The sequence below is a fragment of the Telopea speciosissima genome, chromosome 4 (genome assembly GCF_018873765.1).
Source record: "Telopea speciosissima isolate NSW1024214 ecotype Mountain lineage chromosome 4, Tspe_v1, whole genome shotgun sequence".
NCBI lineage: Eukaryota > Viridiplantae > Streptophyta > Magnoliopsida > Proteales > Proteaceae > Telopea > Telopea speciosissima.
This window is the reverse complement of record NC_057919.1, coordinates 28,889,909-28,906,408: the sequence shown is the minus strand read 5'-3', so window position 1 is coordinate 28,906,408 and position 16,500 is coordinate 28,889,909. Positions and strand designations below refer to the sequence as shown.

Genomic DNA, 16,500 nt, shown 5'->3' with positions numbered 1-16,500 from the left:
TATTGAAGTCTTCTTGTCCACATCTACATCACTCAATGTTTGACTTCAAAGCTCAAAGGATCTTCTCATGCTTGCACTATAAAGAATAATTTTAAAGAAGGTCTTCATTTGCAAGCATTTATTTGCATCATTTGGCACTTGTAAGGAGTACACATTACACTCCTTGCCTAGGTAATCCTACCTTTATTCTCTTTTGTAGTAATTTATGGTTTTAAGTTTATAAAGCATTGTTGCATTAGCCTAGACTGTACTTAGATTTTGCAAGGATCCTCTTATCCTTAAAAGATTAGGATTCTCTTATCCTCAAAAGATTGGGATCCTCTTATCTCGTAGAAAAAGATTGTAAATGTGTTCTTCCCACCTACTATACTGAAAGGAAGTAACTAGTGAAATTCTCTCAAGGTTGAGAGGAGTGGACGTAGGTTATGTTTAGCCGAGCCACTATACATTTTGTGTATCCTCTATTTGCGTCTTTTTTTCTCTATCTATCTTGTTTAAATTCAAGAAAATTTAAAAAAGACAACTTTTCACTAGTGATAACCTATTCACCTCCTCTAGGTTATCTAACATTTCGTATCAGAGCGGGAGCTAATTGTATTAGAGACTTAAAGATCTATGGGATCACAATACACCGATCCACTTAAGGGACTGAATGTCTCTAGACCTCCTTTGTTCAATGGAGATAATTTTTTATATTGGAAGATTAGATTCAAAAACTTTACATGTGCTCATAATCTTGAGGTTTGACATGTAATTGAGCATGGACCATATTCCTTTACTAATGTTGTAGAAGGTGAACGCGTTCCTAAGGAAATTTCTGAATTAACTCCTGCTGAAAAGGAGAAAATTCAATATAATTTCAAGGCTATCATCTTCCTACAATATGCCTTGACTGATTCCGAATTTAACAAAATAGTCATGTGTGAAACGGCTAAAGAAATTTGGGATACACTTGTGGTTTCATATGAAGGAACCTCACAAGTGAAGGAATCCAAAATTAATAAATTAGTACGTGAATATAAATTGTTTAAGATGTTAGAAAATGAGAATATTTCGAATATGTTTTTGTATTTTACTAACATTACCAATAAGTTAAAGGGCTTAGGTAAAACATATACCAAGTTCAAAAATATAAGAAAAATTCTCAGGTCACTACCCCCCAAGTGGAGACCGAAAGTAACGGCCATAAAGGAAGCAAAGGACCTTGACAAAGTGAGCTTGGACAAACTGCTTGGATCTCTTCTTACTCACGAAGTCGAATTGAATGAAGATGAAAGATGGTAAAAAATAAAAGAACCCAAGAAGAAGACCATAGCTCTCAAGACCACTAATCCATCTAATGAAGAGAGCAATGAAGAAGAGGACATAAATCTCTCAGAAAAAGAAATGTCTCTCATTACCAAAAAATTTCAGAAATTCCTCAAAAACAAAAGAGGAAAATATTTCAACAAGGAACAAGCAAGCAAAGGTAAGAACTTATCCAAAGACAAAACTCTTCCTTCTAAGAAAGATATTGTCTGCTATGAGTGCAGAAAACCCGGTCACTTCAGAACTGAGTGCCCAAAAAGACAAGATAAGAAGAAAGCGTATGCCGCTGAAATTTCATGGGACTCAAGTGAAGAAGAAGTAGTGGGAGATTCTGATGAAGAAGTCATAAATCTAGCTCTCATGGCAATAGAAGAAGCGTAAAGGTAAGTTAGCCTATCTAACCTCTAATTCTAAATATAGTGATTCTATTGAAGAAATAGATACGGATGACATAGATGAAAACGATATTGAAAAGGGATTTGAAGCTATCTATGAGGCAAGCCGCAAACTTGAAGCTTCAAACTCCTTTTTAGAAAAAGAAGTGATAGAATTACATAATACAATATATGATCTACGTATCTACATTGCCCAACTTGAAAGAGAAAAGGAGGAATTGACGTCGGCCTCGCTTACCTTCACCAAGGGACAAAAATCCCTAGACACTCTTCTTGGTATACCTAAAAAACCACCACAAGACAAGGAAGGACTAGGCTATAATGGGAGAATCCCATATCATGCCAAAGGTAAAGAAAAAATGGTGTGCATAGAAGAGGGAAGAACACATCAAAGTCAAACATCAATTTCTCATGTTCCCTCTTCAAGAAATCAAGGGTACAAAAACCAAAGATATAGAAATCAACGTTATCATGCATTTCAATATACTTCTCAAAGAAGGAATAGACCTTAAAGGGAATATATACCCCAAAGACCTCAAAGAACCCAAAGACCTCAAAGACCCCAAAGAGAATTCCATAGACTACAATTCCCATATACAATGGAAAGAAGCTATAGACCTCAACAAAATCATGGGTCATATATGAAATATAACTCATATAGACCTTATGATCATAAAAAATTCTAAAGAGGTAGAAGGAATCAAAATTCCTTTGATTGGCAAAGATCACAAAGACAGAAAAAGGCTCCATCTCCATGTGATATTTGTGACCCTAGGTACCAACAACCCAAGAACTATGTTCCAGATACAAACTATGGTTCAAACAATGACCATAAATATAAGAAAGTGTGGGTACCTAAGGAATCTCTCAATTCTAACAATGATGGACCCATGAGATTATGGGGACCAATGCATGTGTAAACTTTGTTTTGTAGGTATGCTTGAAGAGAAAATGCCAAGTAGAATGGTATATCGACAGTGGATGCTCCAAGCATATGACGGCAAATATGAAACTATTTACAAAGTTGAGAAAATATGATGGAGGATGGGTGACCTTTGAAGATAATGGCAAAGGAAAGATAATTGGCATTAGAAACATCAATATAGGAGGTACTACCATCTCAAATGTCTATCTGGTAAACAAAGTTGCCTACAACCTACTAAATGTAAGTCAACTATGTAGTGTTGGATATAAAGTAAGTTTTGATGTTTCACATTGTCTAGTTATAGATACAAATAACAAAGTAGTATTGAAAGGAACTAGAAATAACAACATATATACCTGCACCATTGATAAAGCTAGTTCTAGTAATACCTGCTTAGTTTCCTATGAAGATTCAAGTGTTTGGCATAGAAAACTTGGACATATAAATATCAAGTTGATTCAATCAATAGTTTCCAAAGAACTTGTCCGAAACTTACCTAAACTAAAGTTTGACAAGAATCATTTTTGTGATGCATGCCAAAAGGGTAAACAAGTTAAGGAAATCCATAATAGCTTTTTAAGGTTTGACATAAAAAGGAGGCTTTCCATGAATTTTCAAAACTTTGTAAGAAAATCCAAAACCAAAAGGGCTATTTGGTCACTACAATAAGAAGTGATCATGGTGGTGAGTTTGACAACTCAAACCAGTTTGAGACATATTGTGATGATGAAGGCATCATCCATAATTTCTCTGCTCCTAGAACACCCCAATCCAATGGGATTATTGAAAGAAAAAATAGATCTCTTCAAGAGACTGTCCGGACTATGCTTAATGAATATTCTTTACCTAAATATTTTTGGGCTAAAGCTATGAATACTGTATGTTATGTTTTAAATTGTGTTTTGATTCAAAAAATTTTATCTAAAACACCTTATGAGCTATATTTTGAAAAGAAATCCAAAGTTGATTATTTTCAAATTTTTGGTTGTAAATGCTTTATTTTAAATACTAAAGACTCCAAAGGAAAATTTGATGAAAAATCAGATGAAGGTATTTTTCTTAGGTACTCTAGCAATAGCCGTGCTTATAGAGTATTCAACAAAAACACCTTAGTTGTAGAGGAATCTATGAACATTAGATTTGATAGTTCTCCTCCAAAAGAAAAATATAAACCTCTAGTTGATGAGGATGAGGATGTCATTTCTGAAATCTCAAAAAGAGTTGAGACCACTTCCTTAAAAGAAGATGAAGATTCACCTATAGAAACATCTAAGGAAAACTCATTAGAGCTTCCTAAAGAAGTTAGACCTGTAAGAAATCATCCATTAGAATAAGTCATTGGTGACTCAGAATCAGGTGTTCAAACTAGGTCTAAACTTCAAAACACTTATAATTTTTACTGCATTTTTATCTATGATAGAACCTAAGAACATCAAAGATGCTCTTTTGGATAATGATTGGATTCTGGCCATGCAAAAAGAACTCCATCAATTTGAAAGAAATGATGTTTGGGAGCTTGTGCCAAAACCCAAAAATAAATCCATCATTGGAACAAAATGGGTGTTCAAAAATAAACTAGATGAAAATGGTATTGTCGTCAGAAATAAGGCTAGACTAGTGGCTCAATGATATAATCAGCAAGAGGGAATCGATTTTGATGAAACATATGCTCATGTTGCTAGATTAGAAGCCATTAGAATCTCCTAGCATTTGCTTGTCATAAAAATTTCAAACTTTTTTAAATGGATGTGAAAAGTGCTTTCTTGAATGGTTTTATTGAAGAAGTGTATGTCTCTCAACCTCCAGGTTTTGAAAACTCCTCTCACCCTGATCATATCTTTAGATTAAAGAAAGCATTGTATGGACTTAAACAGGCACCAAGAGCTTGGTATGACAGGTTAAAAACATTTTTGATTGAAAATGCATATATCATTGGTAAGATAGACACTACATTGTTTGTTAAACGTAAAGGCTCAAAATTAATTATAGTACAAATATATGTAGATGATATTATCTTTGGTGCTACTAATGAATCTTTATGCATTGAATTTAGTGATTGTATGAAAAATGAATTTGAAATGAGTTTAATAGGTGAACTCAACTTCTTTTTAGGCCTTCAGATCAAACAAAGTGAAATGGGATTTTTATCAATCAATCAAAATATATCAAAGAGTTGTTAAAGAAATTTGACATTAACTCCCAAAAGGCCTCTAACACTCCCATGAGTACCTCAATAACTCTCTCAAAAGATGAGAATCGAACTTCTGTTGATCCTACTCGTTATCGAGGTATGATTGGAAGCTTGTTATATTTAACTGCAAGTAAACCTGACATCATGTTTAGTGTTTGTGCATGTGCTAGATTTCAAGCTAGTCCTATGCAATCACACTTAAGTGCAGTTAAAAGAATTTTTAAATACTTGAAAGGAACTATCAATATAGGATTATGGTATCCAATGCAAAATGATTTTGAATTACTTAGTTTTTCTGACGTTGACTTTGCGGTCATATTGATCGCAAGAGCACAAGTGGTACTTGCCACTTTCTTGGATCTTGCCTCTTTTCTTGATTCAGCAAGAAGCAAAACTGTGTGGCACTCTTAACTACCAAAGCTGAATATATTGCAGCTGGCAGGTGTTGTGCCTAAATCCTTTGGATGCGTCAGACTCTTCAAGATTATGGACTCCAATTCAATCATTCCAAAATTCTTTGTGATAGCACTAGCGCCATCAATTTGAGTAAAAAGCCTATTATTCACTCAAGAGAAAAACACATAGATATTCGGCATCATTTTCTTCGAGACACTGTACAGAAGGGTGAAGTTGTCCTCGAACACATTGAGACTGAAAAGCAAGTCGCTGACATCTTCACTAAACCACTGTCCGAAGAACGGTTTTGCACTCTTCGATGTGAATTAGGTATGTGTAATCTTTTTGATTGAGTTGCATCCACTGAGCTTGCCCAAATAGACCTCATGATCAATTTCTGGGTCGGACTGACTTAAAATTCAGGTTTTAGGTCATCTGGTCGACCGGATGGTCGAAACTGGTTGACCGGATCACGGACAGAATGGTTTTTAAACCATTCCATGGGTTATTTGGCTCATTTCCTTTTGTCCAAAACCTTTCTTTCTTCTCTACAAAAATCCTCTTTTGAGTTTCTAGGGAAAAATCTTGCAAAACCCTTAAAGATTCTTGCTCTTTTGGTGATCCAATCTCATCTTCACAATCAAATCTCTTCGTTTTCCCTTCTTTTCTTCCCAAAATCTCTTCAAAACCCTATTTCTCTAAAACCCTTGGTTTCTATGGCTTCCAAAGGAGAATCCTCAAAAAAGAGAAAGACCGTTGCTTCAAAGAAAGATGTATATGATGGAACACTGTTCATCTCCAAAGAGACTTCGATTTGGTGGAAGCAATTCCAACTCAAGAAACTCATTAGGGAAAGACTAGTAAGTGTTACTGAACTCAATAACATTCTTCCTAGTGAAATCAATACTTTCTTTGAGATGTTGGGTTGGGACTCCATCCTATATCCCCAAGAGAAAGCATATCCTAGACTTGTGCAACTGTTCTATTGCAATCTTCAAGTTGTTGGTGTTGAAGATGACTATACTATCACCTCCCTGGTTAAGGGCAAACACATCTCCTTTGACACTGTGGAACTTGCCCAAATAATTAGAGTGGATGACTCTGGAGAACGCAAGTATCTTCGTACCAAAACCTCTCCCCAAGGGTTTATGAATGTTGATGAGATTTATGGTGCAATTTTCAAGAACTATTTGGGGGAAATCAAGGGTCTTACTGCTATTCACCTTGGAGATATTCCTAGGGTGGTAAATCTGATTTTAACCTACAATATCCTCCCTCTTGGCGGGCATAGAGATGCTGTTACCCGCTTCCAAGCTTATCTCATTTGGTGCATTACCAATACCCATCAAATCTGTTTTCCTTATGTGATTATGAAAACCATGGAGTTGGCTGCTGAGAGAGACTCCAAGGCTAGCCTCCCCTATAGTCGTCTCTTGACAATCATATTCAAGCATTTTGAAGTGGATCTCACTGATGAGATTCCCTCCATAAATCCTACTGTCATTGATACTTCTACTTTGAAGAAAATGGCCATTCCTAGTAGTGCATCTGATGCTCCTCCTCCTCCTCTTGGTCTTCAAGCTAGGCGTAAGCAAGCCTCTTCATCTATTGTTGACAGTGATGCTTCTGATGATGATGATAGTGAGGATGAAGAATATGTGACAAGGGCCGAGTTTTCTATCTATCAAGAGAAGCTTGATTCTCGCCTCCAGGGATTTGATGATCAGTTCGCTGCACTTCGTGGAGACAATAAAGAGATCATGGCTCAGCTTCGGATGATCACTCAACATTTTCACATTTCTACTCCTCCTGCAGATGATTAGTGTTTTTTCTTTATGTTTATTTTAAAAGACAATTTGGGTTGTAACATTTGAACCAACTGCTTTACTTTCATTATGACTCTTAACTGCTGCACTTCTCCAGGGGGAGAGTGCTTTTGATTTAGATTTTTATAACTATGTGGTTGACTTGTTTTAGACTTTTACACCTTTGTGGATGCTTCACTTTAACTATTAGTTGCAATACTTTGTTCATTATTGTCTGCATATGAGTCTATATTGCAAGGGGAGCCTTCTCTACTCTTTTTTATTGTTGACAAAAGGGGAGAAGATATGATGATTTGGATAGATTTGACATATGATGCATGACTTGATTGCTTTAAATTGAAATACATTGCATTAGATGTGGTTGCTATGAATGTTATATATTGCTTACCAAATCATGTGTTTGTCATCATCAAAAAGGGGGAGATTGTTGGGGAATTCTACCCTACCTCCATAAGTGTTTTGATGGTAACAAACATATCGGTCAAAATCTCGGTTGTGTTACTATGTCAACAGACAAATAAGTCAAAACAGTAGAAGACACATAGTACGAAGCAAGGACGTTCAAGACAAAGCCTTGAAGATCAAAATCTCGAAGGTGTACGAAGCTTGTCAAGTAAAGAAGATCTTAAAAGATCTTTTGAAGATTGAAGAACGTCACATGAAGAAAGAAAGACAAGATGCTCGTGTGCATTACCTTAGACACTCACACTGCATGCTTGTAATAGCATTTGCATAAAATTAATGAAATAAGCATGTGCATCTTTTAGGGACCTTAGGAGGTTATAATTGAACCCCCTATGACCTTAGATTATGATTAAAATTAGTTGGAGAAAATCCCGGACCAATCCCCACAGACAAACTGTCAGAATCAAGCCAAGACAGGGATCCGATCTGTGATCCGGTAGACCGGATCATAAGGTATGGATCGACCGGAAGTCATAATGGCCTCACTGGTACGATCCCATAGATGATCCGGTCGATCGGATCAAGTGGGATGTTGATCCAGTCGACTGGACATCGACTGGATGCCACTTATGTCTTCAAACAGCTAGTTTCTAACCGTTAGTTTTTCCAACGGCTACGATCCAGTCGACCGGATTGGTGAAAAATAGATCCGTTAGAACACATTTTGCACATGTTCTCAAGGCCATTAATGAGCCTATAAATAAAGAACATGTCAGACCTTTTCACCTATCTACTACAGTTCAAAATCCAACTTTTGTGAAAGGTGAAAAGTCAATTATTGCTCTCATTATTGAAGTCTTCTTGTCCACATCTACATCACTCAAGGTTTGACTTTAAAGCTCAAAGGATTTTCTCATGCTTGCACTCTAAAGAATAGTCTTAAAGAAGATCTTCATTTGCAAGCATTCATTTGCATCATTTGACACTTGCAAGGAGTACACATCACACTCCTTTCCTAGATAATCCTACATTTAATCTCTTTTATAATTAGTTTATGCTTTTAAGTTTATAAAGCATTGTTGCATTAGCCTAGATTGTACTTAGGTTTTGCAAAAATCCTCTTATCCTTAAAAGATTAGGATTCTCTTATCCTTAAAAGATTGGGATCCTCTTATCCCATAGAAAAAAATTGTAAATGTGTTCTTCTCACCTACTGTACTGAAAGAAAATAACTAATGAAATTCTCTCAAGGTTGAGAGAAGTGGACGTAGACTAAGTTTAGCTGAACCACTATAAATTTTGTGTGTCCTCTATTTGCGCCTTTTTTTTCCTATCTATCTTGTTTAAATTCAAGAAAATTTAAAAAAGACAACGTTTCACTAGTGATAACTTATTCATCCCCCCCCCCCCCTCTAGGTTATCCAACACCCATAATTCAAGGGAGAAAATTCATCTACTTTTACAAATACTAACTTTATGATTTTTAATCTATAAAAACAAGAAAGCATGACTACAACTAGTTTCATATCAGCTATGCAGACTAACTAGACCTGGCCCATAATTCAATCTGTAGTTCTTGACTCTTCTTGCATTCATGATCTTAATTATAAAAGGGAAAAGAACCCTGAAAAATAAAATATGAAAGCCTATCCATAAGGTCAGTTCATACAGCACTGGGATCAGCTTTTATAATCAGAGTGGAAGTCCCAATCACGACCATACAGCACAAACCCCAACAAGTGCTTAGTAGAATTAGTGAAGAAGAGCAATATAATGGAAGCTGATCATGGTGTTAAAATTGTAGTCCACAATTCAATTTGTACATTCTCTTCTTGACCCTTCTTGCATTCATAATAGAAGAGAGTGTAGACAACAAAGACAAAAAGCCTTACAATACAAAAGAGGAAAGTGAAAACAGAACCAAAAGCAATCTGAGTCATTGCTCCAAGACCATCATCATCATCAACTGTGAGAAGAATCAAAAGAAAAGAAATTGGAGTGCTTAGTAGCTCTAGAAACAACATAAGGACAAACCCTTGAATCTTTCGCCCCTTGATGAGTTCTCTAGCTTTTCCAATTGCTTTCATTCCATAGCAATCCTCTAGAATTGAGATCACAAGACCCAACATAAAAACAGTTGCTGGGTATAGATACACTAATGAAGCAGAACAACCCACAATACTAATATTCCATGTACCAATGGCACCAATTGCAGTAATTAGAATGAAGGCCTCAATCATTACCAGACATAGGAACACATAAGCAATGGTGATAAGCAAAACATATAGCCCTGTAATGATCAACCTTTTCCAAGTCTCTTGGATCATCAATAACAACTCCTTAACTCTAATAATGTTACCTTGGTAAGTCACAGCAGATGAACAAATAGTTGCAGTCATTCCAAACAGAGAAATAACACAGAAGACCAGTGAGAAAGCAAATTCAAGACAAACCAAGATCCAGGCATCTTTCTGGGCTGTACAATGGTTTTTGTTGAAGTCCTCAAGCTTTTGTAGCAGAGGCCCAGCTAAGACAGCATGAAACATAACCAGGATGGAGAAGGGAATAAGCAGAAGGATTGTGACCGAGACAGTGAGTTTCCTATTTCTTAAAGGAAGCTTGATGGCTGCTCTTAGAACTCCAGTTACATCAGACATTAGAGATGAATCACTAGCACCTAGGAAGACCTCCTTATCCATGGCTTCTTCTTCTTCTTTTGCATTTGTGTTGGAAGCAATTATAACCCTTGGTGGTCTCGCTTTACTTTCTGGTATTTGTGATTGATTTTTTCTGGTTGAAACCTACCTCAGATACAGCCTCTTATCATATATGATGGCTGTAAAAGCAAAGCACTAGACATTTTGTACTATTAAAGGACAAAAGCCAAGTGGCCATCTTCCATTTGCTGATTCAAGCACAATCCCCAACGTTATGCCACAAGTTGTGCCAAGTTCATTGGCTTTTTCTGATTGTAATCCAAATCATGGTTTGTGATCTCGGTATCGGTTGGATCGGATCCGTTGATATGGATCGGGATCACCCAAACTCAGGCAAATATGACACTTTTGTTTCTGTTTTCTTATAAAGAAAAGCTAATTTTTTTTACATTTTTGCCCCTGTCCGTATAGTTGGATCGAATCGATATCAGAATTGGTATCGATTGATACTGATCTGATCCAGCCAAAATCGACCTATCCGATCTAATACCTCAAACCATGATCCAAATGCGTTACAAATGAGTAGTAACGGATTTTAACATGACCTGCTGCCAACACTCTAGTAGTTAAATACAATTTTTTTTGGGTTCAATTTAAAGATAAATTTGTAAGTTTACAATTTGGAATTCAAAAAAATGGAACAAAAAAAGGGTGAAATGTTATTGTTATAAGAGTTTGTTATTTTTAAAGTATAAAGAAGCAACCCCCTAAACCCTCTCACAAGGGGTAGTGAAAGAATCACCCCACACCTCCCCTTGGATATTCTGTGTGGGCTCCCATTGGCCCCCTATGTTAGCGTAGGGCTACACAGTCTGTAAACCCTTTCCCTTTTTTCAGACAATACAAGACATTTAATCTACCACAATTCCATATGATGGTGTGGTGAATCTTCATTGCGTGGTGTAAGGATACTTTCTCATAATAATTGTGATTACTTAATTGACTGTTTATCATAGCACTTCTGTGATTACAAGCTTATATATCTCTTGTGTTTGTTCTACTTCTATTTGTTAATTATTTTTAGAGAAAAGGTTGGGCAGACCAACTGTATATCGCAAGCTAGCGCCCCCTATATCTATCTCTCTTGTGTATGATGTCTCGTCTCACATTCCCATTGGTGTTATCCGCTAACTTATCACACACAGCGGTGTGCCTATCCCTCTCCCTTTTTTTTTTTTTTTTATTGATTTGTTTTATTGATCAGGATCAAAGGACTAAACTAATCTATGGAAGAAAAAAAAGTTGGGGAAAAAGGAGTTAGTTTATTGCTTGGTCCTGTATTTGAACCCAAAGCATGCTGGGGAATAAGACTCCGTTTTCAAATCATTTCTCGAGAAGGGCTTTCAAGGGCATAGCGGCTCATGGACCTAAAATGGTATATATACACTCTATTATTCCCTATCTCTCGAAAATGATCTTTTTGAAGGTTGAAAATGGTCAAGCAATAAACATTTGGATTTCTGCATGGATTCCAAAATTAGAGGATTTAAAAAATTCCATCCTCTATCAGTCCACACCCCTCTTTCCAAAGAGTGAAAACCTTGGCGGCATTTGGTATACATTCTAAGTCGATTTCACATTTTCAGATGATATAAATAATTATTTTTATCATTCAAAAATACGAAATTGACCTAGAATGCGTTCCAAAAATACATACCAAACACAACTCTTATTGTGAACGGAGATTAGAACTGACCCTTGTATAACAACCTTTTTCCCGTTTCTGCCTCCCATGCCATCTTTATGAGACCTCTTACCTCCAATTAGGGGTGTCAATTGCAAACCCGCACCGTTAGGACCGATTTGTACCGATCGATCAAAACCCGATACCGACACGACCGAATAATAAACATGTCGGGCCTGGACCGACCAAATATTATCCGGTCGTTCCCAGCCCTGGTATGCGACCGACTGCACCGACCGAAATATATTTCTATTGATAAAAAGTGGACAATAGTTGGCAAAAAGTCTAAATCTCCTCCTTGTGACTATGTAATATATACATTAATATATTCTATATCATATTAATTAGTAGACAAGATTCCAACCCCATCACGTCACTCCTTACTTTTTAATATCAAAATAAAAATTTTACCCACAACCACTACATCGATCTACTTTCCTCTCTCCCTCTTTATTCTCTCTTTGCCCTTTCAAACTTCACAAAGCGCAATTTGAAACCCTCAAGACGGAATTAACTTGCAGCAGCAGCAACGGCATCGCCATAGCAAGACACCAGAATCTCCAATAGTGTCTCGGTTTACACTGTACAGCAAGAGGACGACCTGAATCACATCGCTAGGAATGTTATTCTAGGCTAGTGATGGACCAAGAGAAATAGAATGCCAGAGTCCATGGCATCTGAGACCTCTCTCTCTCTCTGTTTGATCTTAATATGAGAAAGGATTGGCAAGTCATCGGGGAGTGAGAACGGATTGTCCCTTATTTGTAGTTCACTCGACATAGTGTTTTTGTTATATGATATTCCCCTCTCGAATGGGTTTTTGTTTCATCATTAATGTGTTTTGATTGAGTTAAAGTTCTTCTAATTCGTCTACTCTATGAAAGAATTGATTTCGTTTACTTTCGTTTGAGTTTGTGATTGGGTTGTGGTTTTAATCAATCCTGTAACTCGCTTGAAGATGGTGATGATTTATGACCCACCATTGCTGCCGAAGATTGACAAACATGTATAAAGGCTAGCCCGTTTGTGGCCGTAACCCGCAATGAGTGTCCGGCTCGACTTGGGAAGGCCCGTATGTATAATCGTCGGGCGGTGTGAGACTTAAAATAAGGGGTGCCCGATCCGACCAACCGACCGATACCGACCGGTTGACACCCCTGCCTCAATCAACATATTGACTTTGTTTTCACACCACTCACTAAATCTTGCCATTTTTCTTCCTAAAGCAGCAATTTCTTTTCCATCCAAACACTGCTCCATGTCCAACTGCCTAACTTGGAAAACCATATCAAATTAAAGTACATCCTAAATTTAAGCTGTTTGCTTGAAAAGTGCTCAAAGGAGTATTCCTTACCTTATTAAAGTTACATCGTTTTGTTGATGTAGAAAATGTATGTACATTTTGTAATAATGCTCCTAAATCTGATTGGCATCTATTCATTTCCTGTGATTTCTCAAAAAGAATTTGGACTAGCCACCAAATTCACACCGTTACATCCATGATCATGGGTCCCACCATGTGGATGCCATCTGGATAGCTTGAACGTATGAGAATGGGAATATGCCTTCCTAACCCCTAGCGGGTAATCGCCCCATTCGGCAATTCCTGCGGGTGAGATGGTTTATTGTGATTCTCAATGTTCTCAATCTCTATCTCTCATTTCGACATGATATGAAGCAAGCTAGCGTACGTATACGACAACTGAAGAGAATGCTTCGATCATAGTATGTATATTTAGTAAATTCCTTCTCTCACACTCTTGGTTAGTTCAACTTTCTTAAACTCTCTTCTCAGGGCATGGTGTGACATAGAGACAAGAGATGAGAAAAAAAATACTCAATGATTTTTTTTACAATTCTAAATATGCAACGGCCGGGCAGCCGAGCGGCCGGCGTGCGGCCTGCCTTACACAGGTAGGGAGTGGATCCCACTCAGGCAAGATGCTCGGGCAGTAGGTGGGGTGGTCATTTCACCCCTGCCTGTGTGAGGCCACGCACTGGTCGCTCAGCTGCCCGACCGTAGAGGATCCAAATCCTTAATCTTCACCTTAACATTAGGTTAAAAACACAAGGACCAAAATAATGCCTCATTGTACTTTCATTCCTTGATGGATTTTCTTACAATGGAGATAGAACATAGTGTACACCATAAAATAGAAGATCTTAACCAGGCAAAGCATGTTCACTATAACCAACAAGATCACCAATCTCCTTGCTACCAGTAAACTTGTTATAAACTTGTAACCAAGAACCCCTAAAATGGTACCACAAATCAAGGCAAAAATAAGGTTTATGATGAAGCCCTGGAAATGAAGCTTTTTTCCCTTGATGATCTCTGCAGCTCTCCCCAGAGCTTCCAAGCCATAGCAACCTTCTTCCACAACTGAAATCACTAACCCCAGTACCCAATTTGCAGCCAAGTACTGAGAAAGCAGAAACCCCAAAAGGGCTGTCAAAATGCAAAGGACAAGCAAGGTAAGAAGACCATCAGAAACCACCACAAGAACACCCAGGGAAACCAAAACCAAAAGGGCATAACCAGAACCCAAAAGAGTCAAGTAGAACAGAGTGATCGTTGGTCGGATCCATGTTCTTATAATCATCGAAACAAGCTCCTTGAAGGATAGGTTCTTCTTAGCTCTAGCCATGGCTGAAACATAGATTGTAGAAGTTATGGAGAACAGGGAGATGAAACAAAACCCAATTGTGAAGAAGAATTGAATAGTAACAATGTTTCTGGCGTCTTCTTTGATTTGACTGAGCAATTTGGTGCGTTCAGGGCTTCTGCGTTTCTCTGTGCCCAATAGAAGAACTCTGGTGATGAAATCCATAATCAGAGGGTATTGGATGTAATGATCAGCCAGCAAGAGAAGAGAGTAAGGGACGAGGGTAAGGACGATGATGGAGAGCATGAACTTCCCATTTTTGGAGATTTTGAATTGAGTTCTTCTTAGAACTCTGAAGTCAAATTGCAGATCAGAAGGAAAGATGGACGCCATTGAAGAAAGGAAACGGCTGTGTGGGTTTAATTTATATATTTCTTCTTCAATGCATAGTTGGAAACCAGGTTTTTTTATTCGACTCGCTTTTTAGAAAACCTGGTGAATCGGCTTGGTTAAACCTGGTCAAATCGAGTCATGTTTTTTTTTTTTATATTATTCAAAAATAAGAATAAATGCTGCATTGTTATAGATTGGATGATGAAGACTGCAATGTGGAGAGAGAGAGAGAGATGACTTCTTTTCATTATATAGAATTATAAATGCTACATGGCAATTTCCAAGAAGAGAGAGAGATCCAAAACGTTAGTTGCAAATTGTGATAATCATTTTTAGTTTTTATTGTTTTATGCATTTAGATTTACATTTATTAGTTTTTTTTTTTTGATGAAAGTGTAATCACACAAACCACACACCAATCTCAAAAGGTTAACCGACTTTTAGGACCGTGGAATGACGGATATCCACAACACACACCACACTCACACACCCGATGTGGGACTAAATCCACACACCCCTTTCTTTCTTTCTTTTTTATTTTTTTTGATGAAAGTGTAATTACACAAACCACACACTACTCCCAAAAGATTAACCGACTTTTAGGACCGTGGAATGATGGATATACACAACACACACCACACTCACACACCTGATGTGGGACTAAACCCACACACCCCTTTTTTTTTTTTTTGATGAAAGTACATTTATTAGTTGTTACTTATTATATTTATTCATACATTAACTCATAATCAAGTAGTATTTATATTACAAAAAACAAAAGTCAAGTGGCATTTATGTATTTAAAAATTGACAAGACTCGCCTAGTTAAAAGTGACTCAGGCGAGTCAATACCGAGTCGCGTCATTTTTCACATTGGCTAAGTCTACATGACTCTTGACCAGGTTTTCCAAAATTTTGACTCAACTCAGGTGACTCGGCTGAGCCAAAACCTGATTTTCCAACTATGCTTCTATGGCAAAATTTCTGTTATTTTAAACCCCCCTCCCTCTTTTTAAAAATAAATTTTGTTTTATACAATGAAACCTAAACTGCTAAATGTATCAGATTCGGTATGTCCACCTACCTCAGCTGTGATTTATCAAGTCCTTACGTTTTTTCGCGAGAGATCGCTATATGGTCGGGTAACGCCTGCACTAGCACTGGGCTAATGAGAGCACATGCAGGGGATAATACAATAATTTCTCATTCCAAACCAACGTATGTGATTTGTATGTTTAGATCATAAATTCCAAAAGATGCCCCTTCCCGACCCGCCCAAAAGATTGTTGTATGCACGGACAATCCATGGAAACCGATCGAAAAGTCTAAATTGAACCGAAAATCGATTTCTTATGGGGCCAATTTTAGATTGGGGTATCAGTAAAGGTGTCAAAATGGAACTGTAACTGAATATCGGAATCGAAACCGACCGTTTACAATCGAACCAAATCGCACCACCGAAAAATCATCCGGTTTTGATTTTATAGGTTCTTTTCCAGGTTTGGTTTTGATTGGCATCGCAAAATCGTGGTTCTAAACTGAATAAGAAATCGGATAAACCGAATAGAAACCAGTACCTCTTACTCAAATACTACCTCATGCATCAATTGGATTAATTAATAACATAGTAATTAATTTTTTTGGTAAAAATGTA

General features: G+C 37.2%; 2 protein-coding genes across 2 annotated transcripts; both read right to left on the bottom strand.

Moving 5' to 3' along the window:
• Window positions 1-9,230: 9,230 nt before the first annotated feature.
• On the bottom strand, window positions 9,231-10,145 carry LOC122659164. The gene is made up of 2 exons (XM_043854306.1): window positions 9,481-10,145; window positions 9,231-9,333 (listed from the first exon to the last, which is right to left on the bottom strand). The coding sequence occupies exons 1-2, from the start codon at window positions 10,143-10,145 to the stop codon at window positions 9,231-9,233; spliced, it is 768 nt and encodes a 255-aa protein (XP_043710241.1).
• A 3,785-nt stretch (window positions 10,146-13,930) lies between these two features.
• LOC122659924 lies at window positions 13,931-14,856 on the bottom strand. Its single transcript, XM_043855083.1, has one exon. The coding sequence runs from the start codon at window positions 14,844-14,846 to the stop codon at window positions 13,935-13,937; it is 912 nt and encodes a 303-aa protein (XP_043711018.1). The 5' UTR covers window positions 14,847-14,856; the 3' UTR covers window positions 13,931-13,934.
• Window positions 14,857-16,500: the final 1,644 nt, after the last annotated feature.

What these genes read in the sequence shown, in the direction of transcription:
- LOC122659924 (XM_043855083.1), bottom strand. Translation starts at nt 14,846, where the DNA reads ATGGCGTCCATCTTTCCTTCTGATCTGCAATTTGACTTCAGAGTTCTA.
- LOC122659164 (XM_043854306.1), bottom strand. Translation starts at nt 10,145, where the DNA reads ATGGATAAGGAGGTCTTCCTAGGTGCTAGTGATTCATCTCTAATGTCT. An exon ending in AAGGGGCGAAAGATTCAAGG is followed by an intron (nt 9,334 to 9,480) that starts GTTTGTCCTTAT and finishes TTGTATTGTAAG; the next exon opens with GCTTTTTGTCTTTGTTGTCT.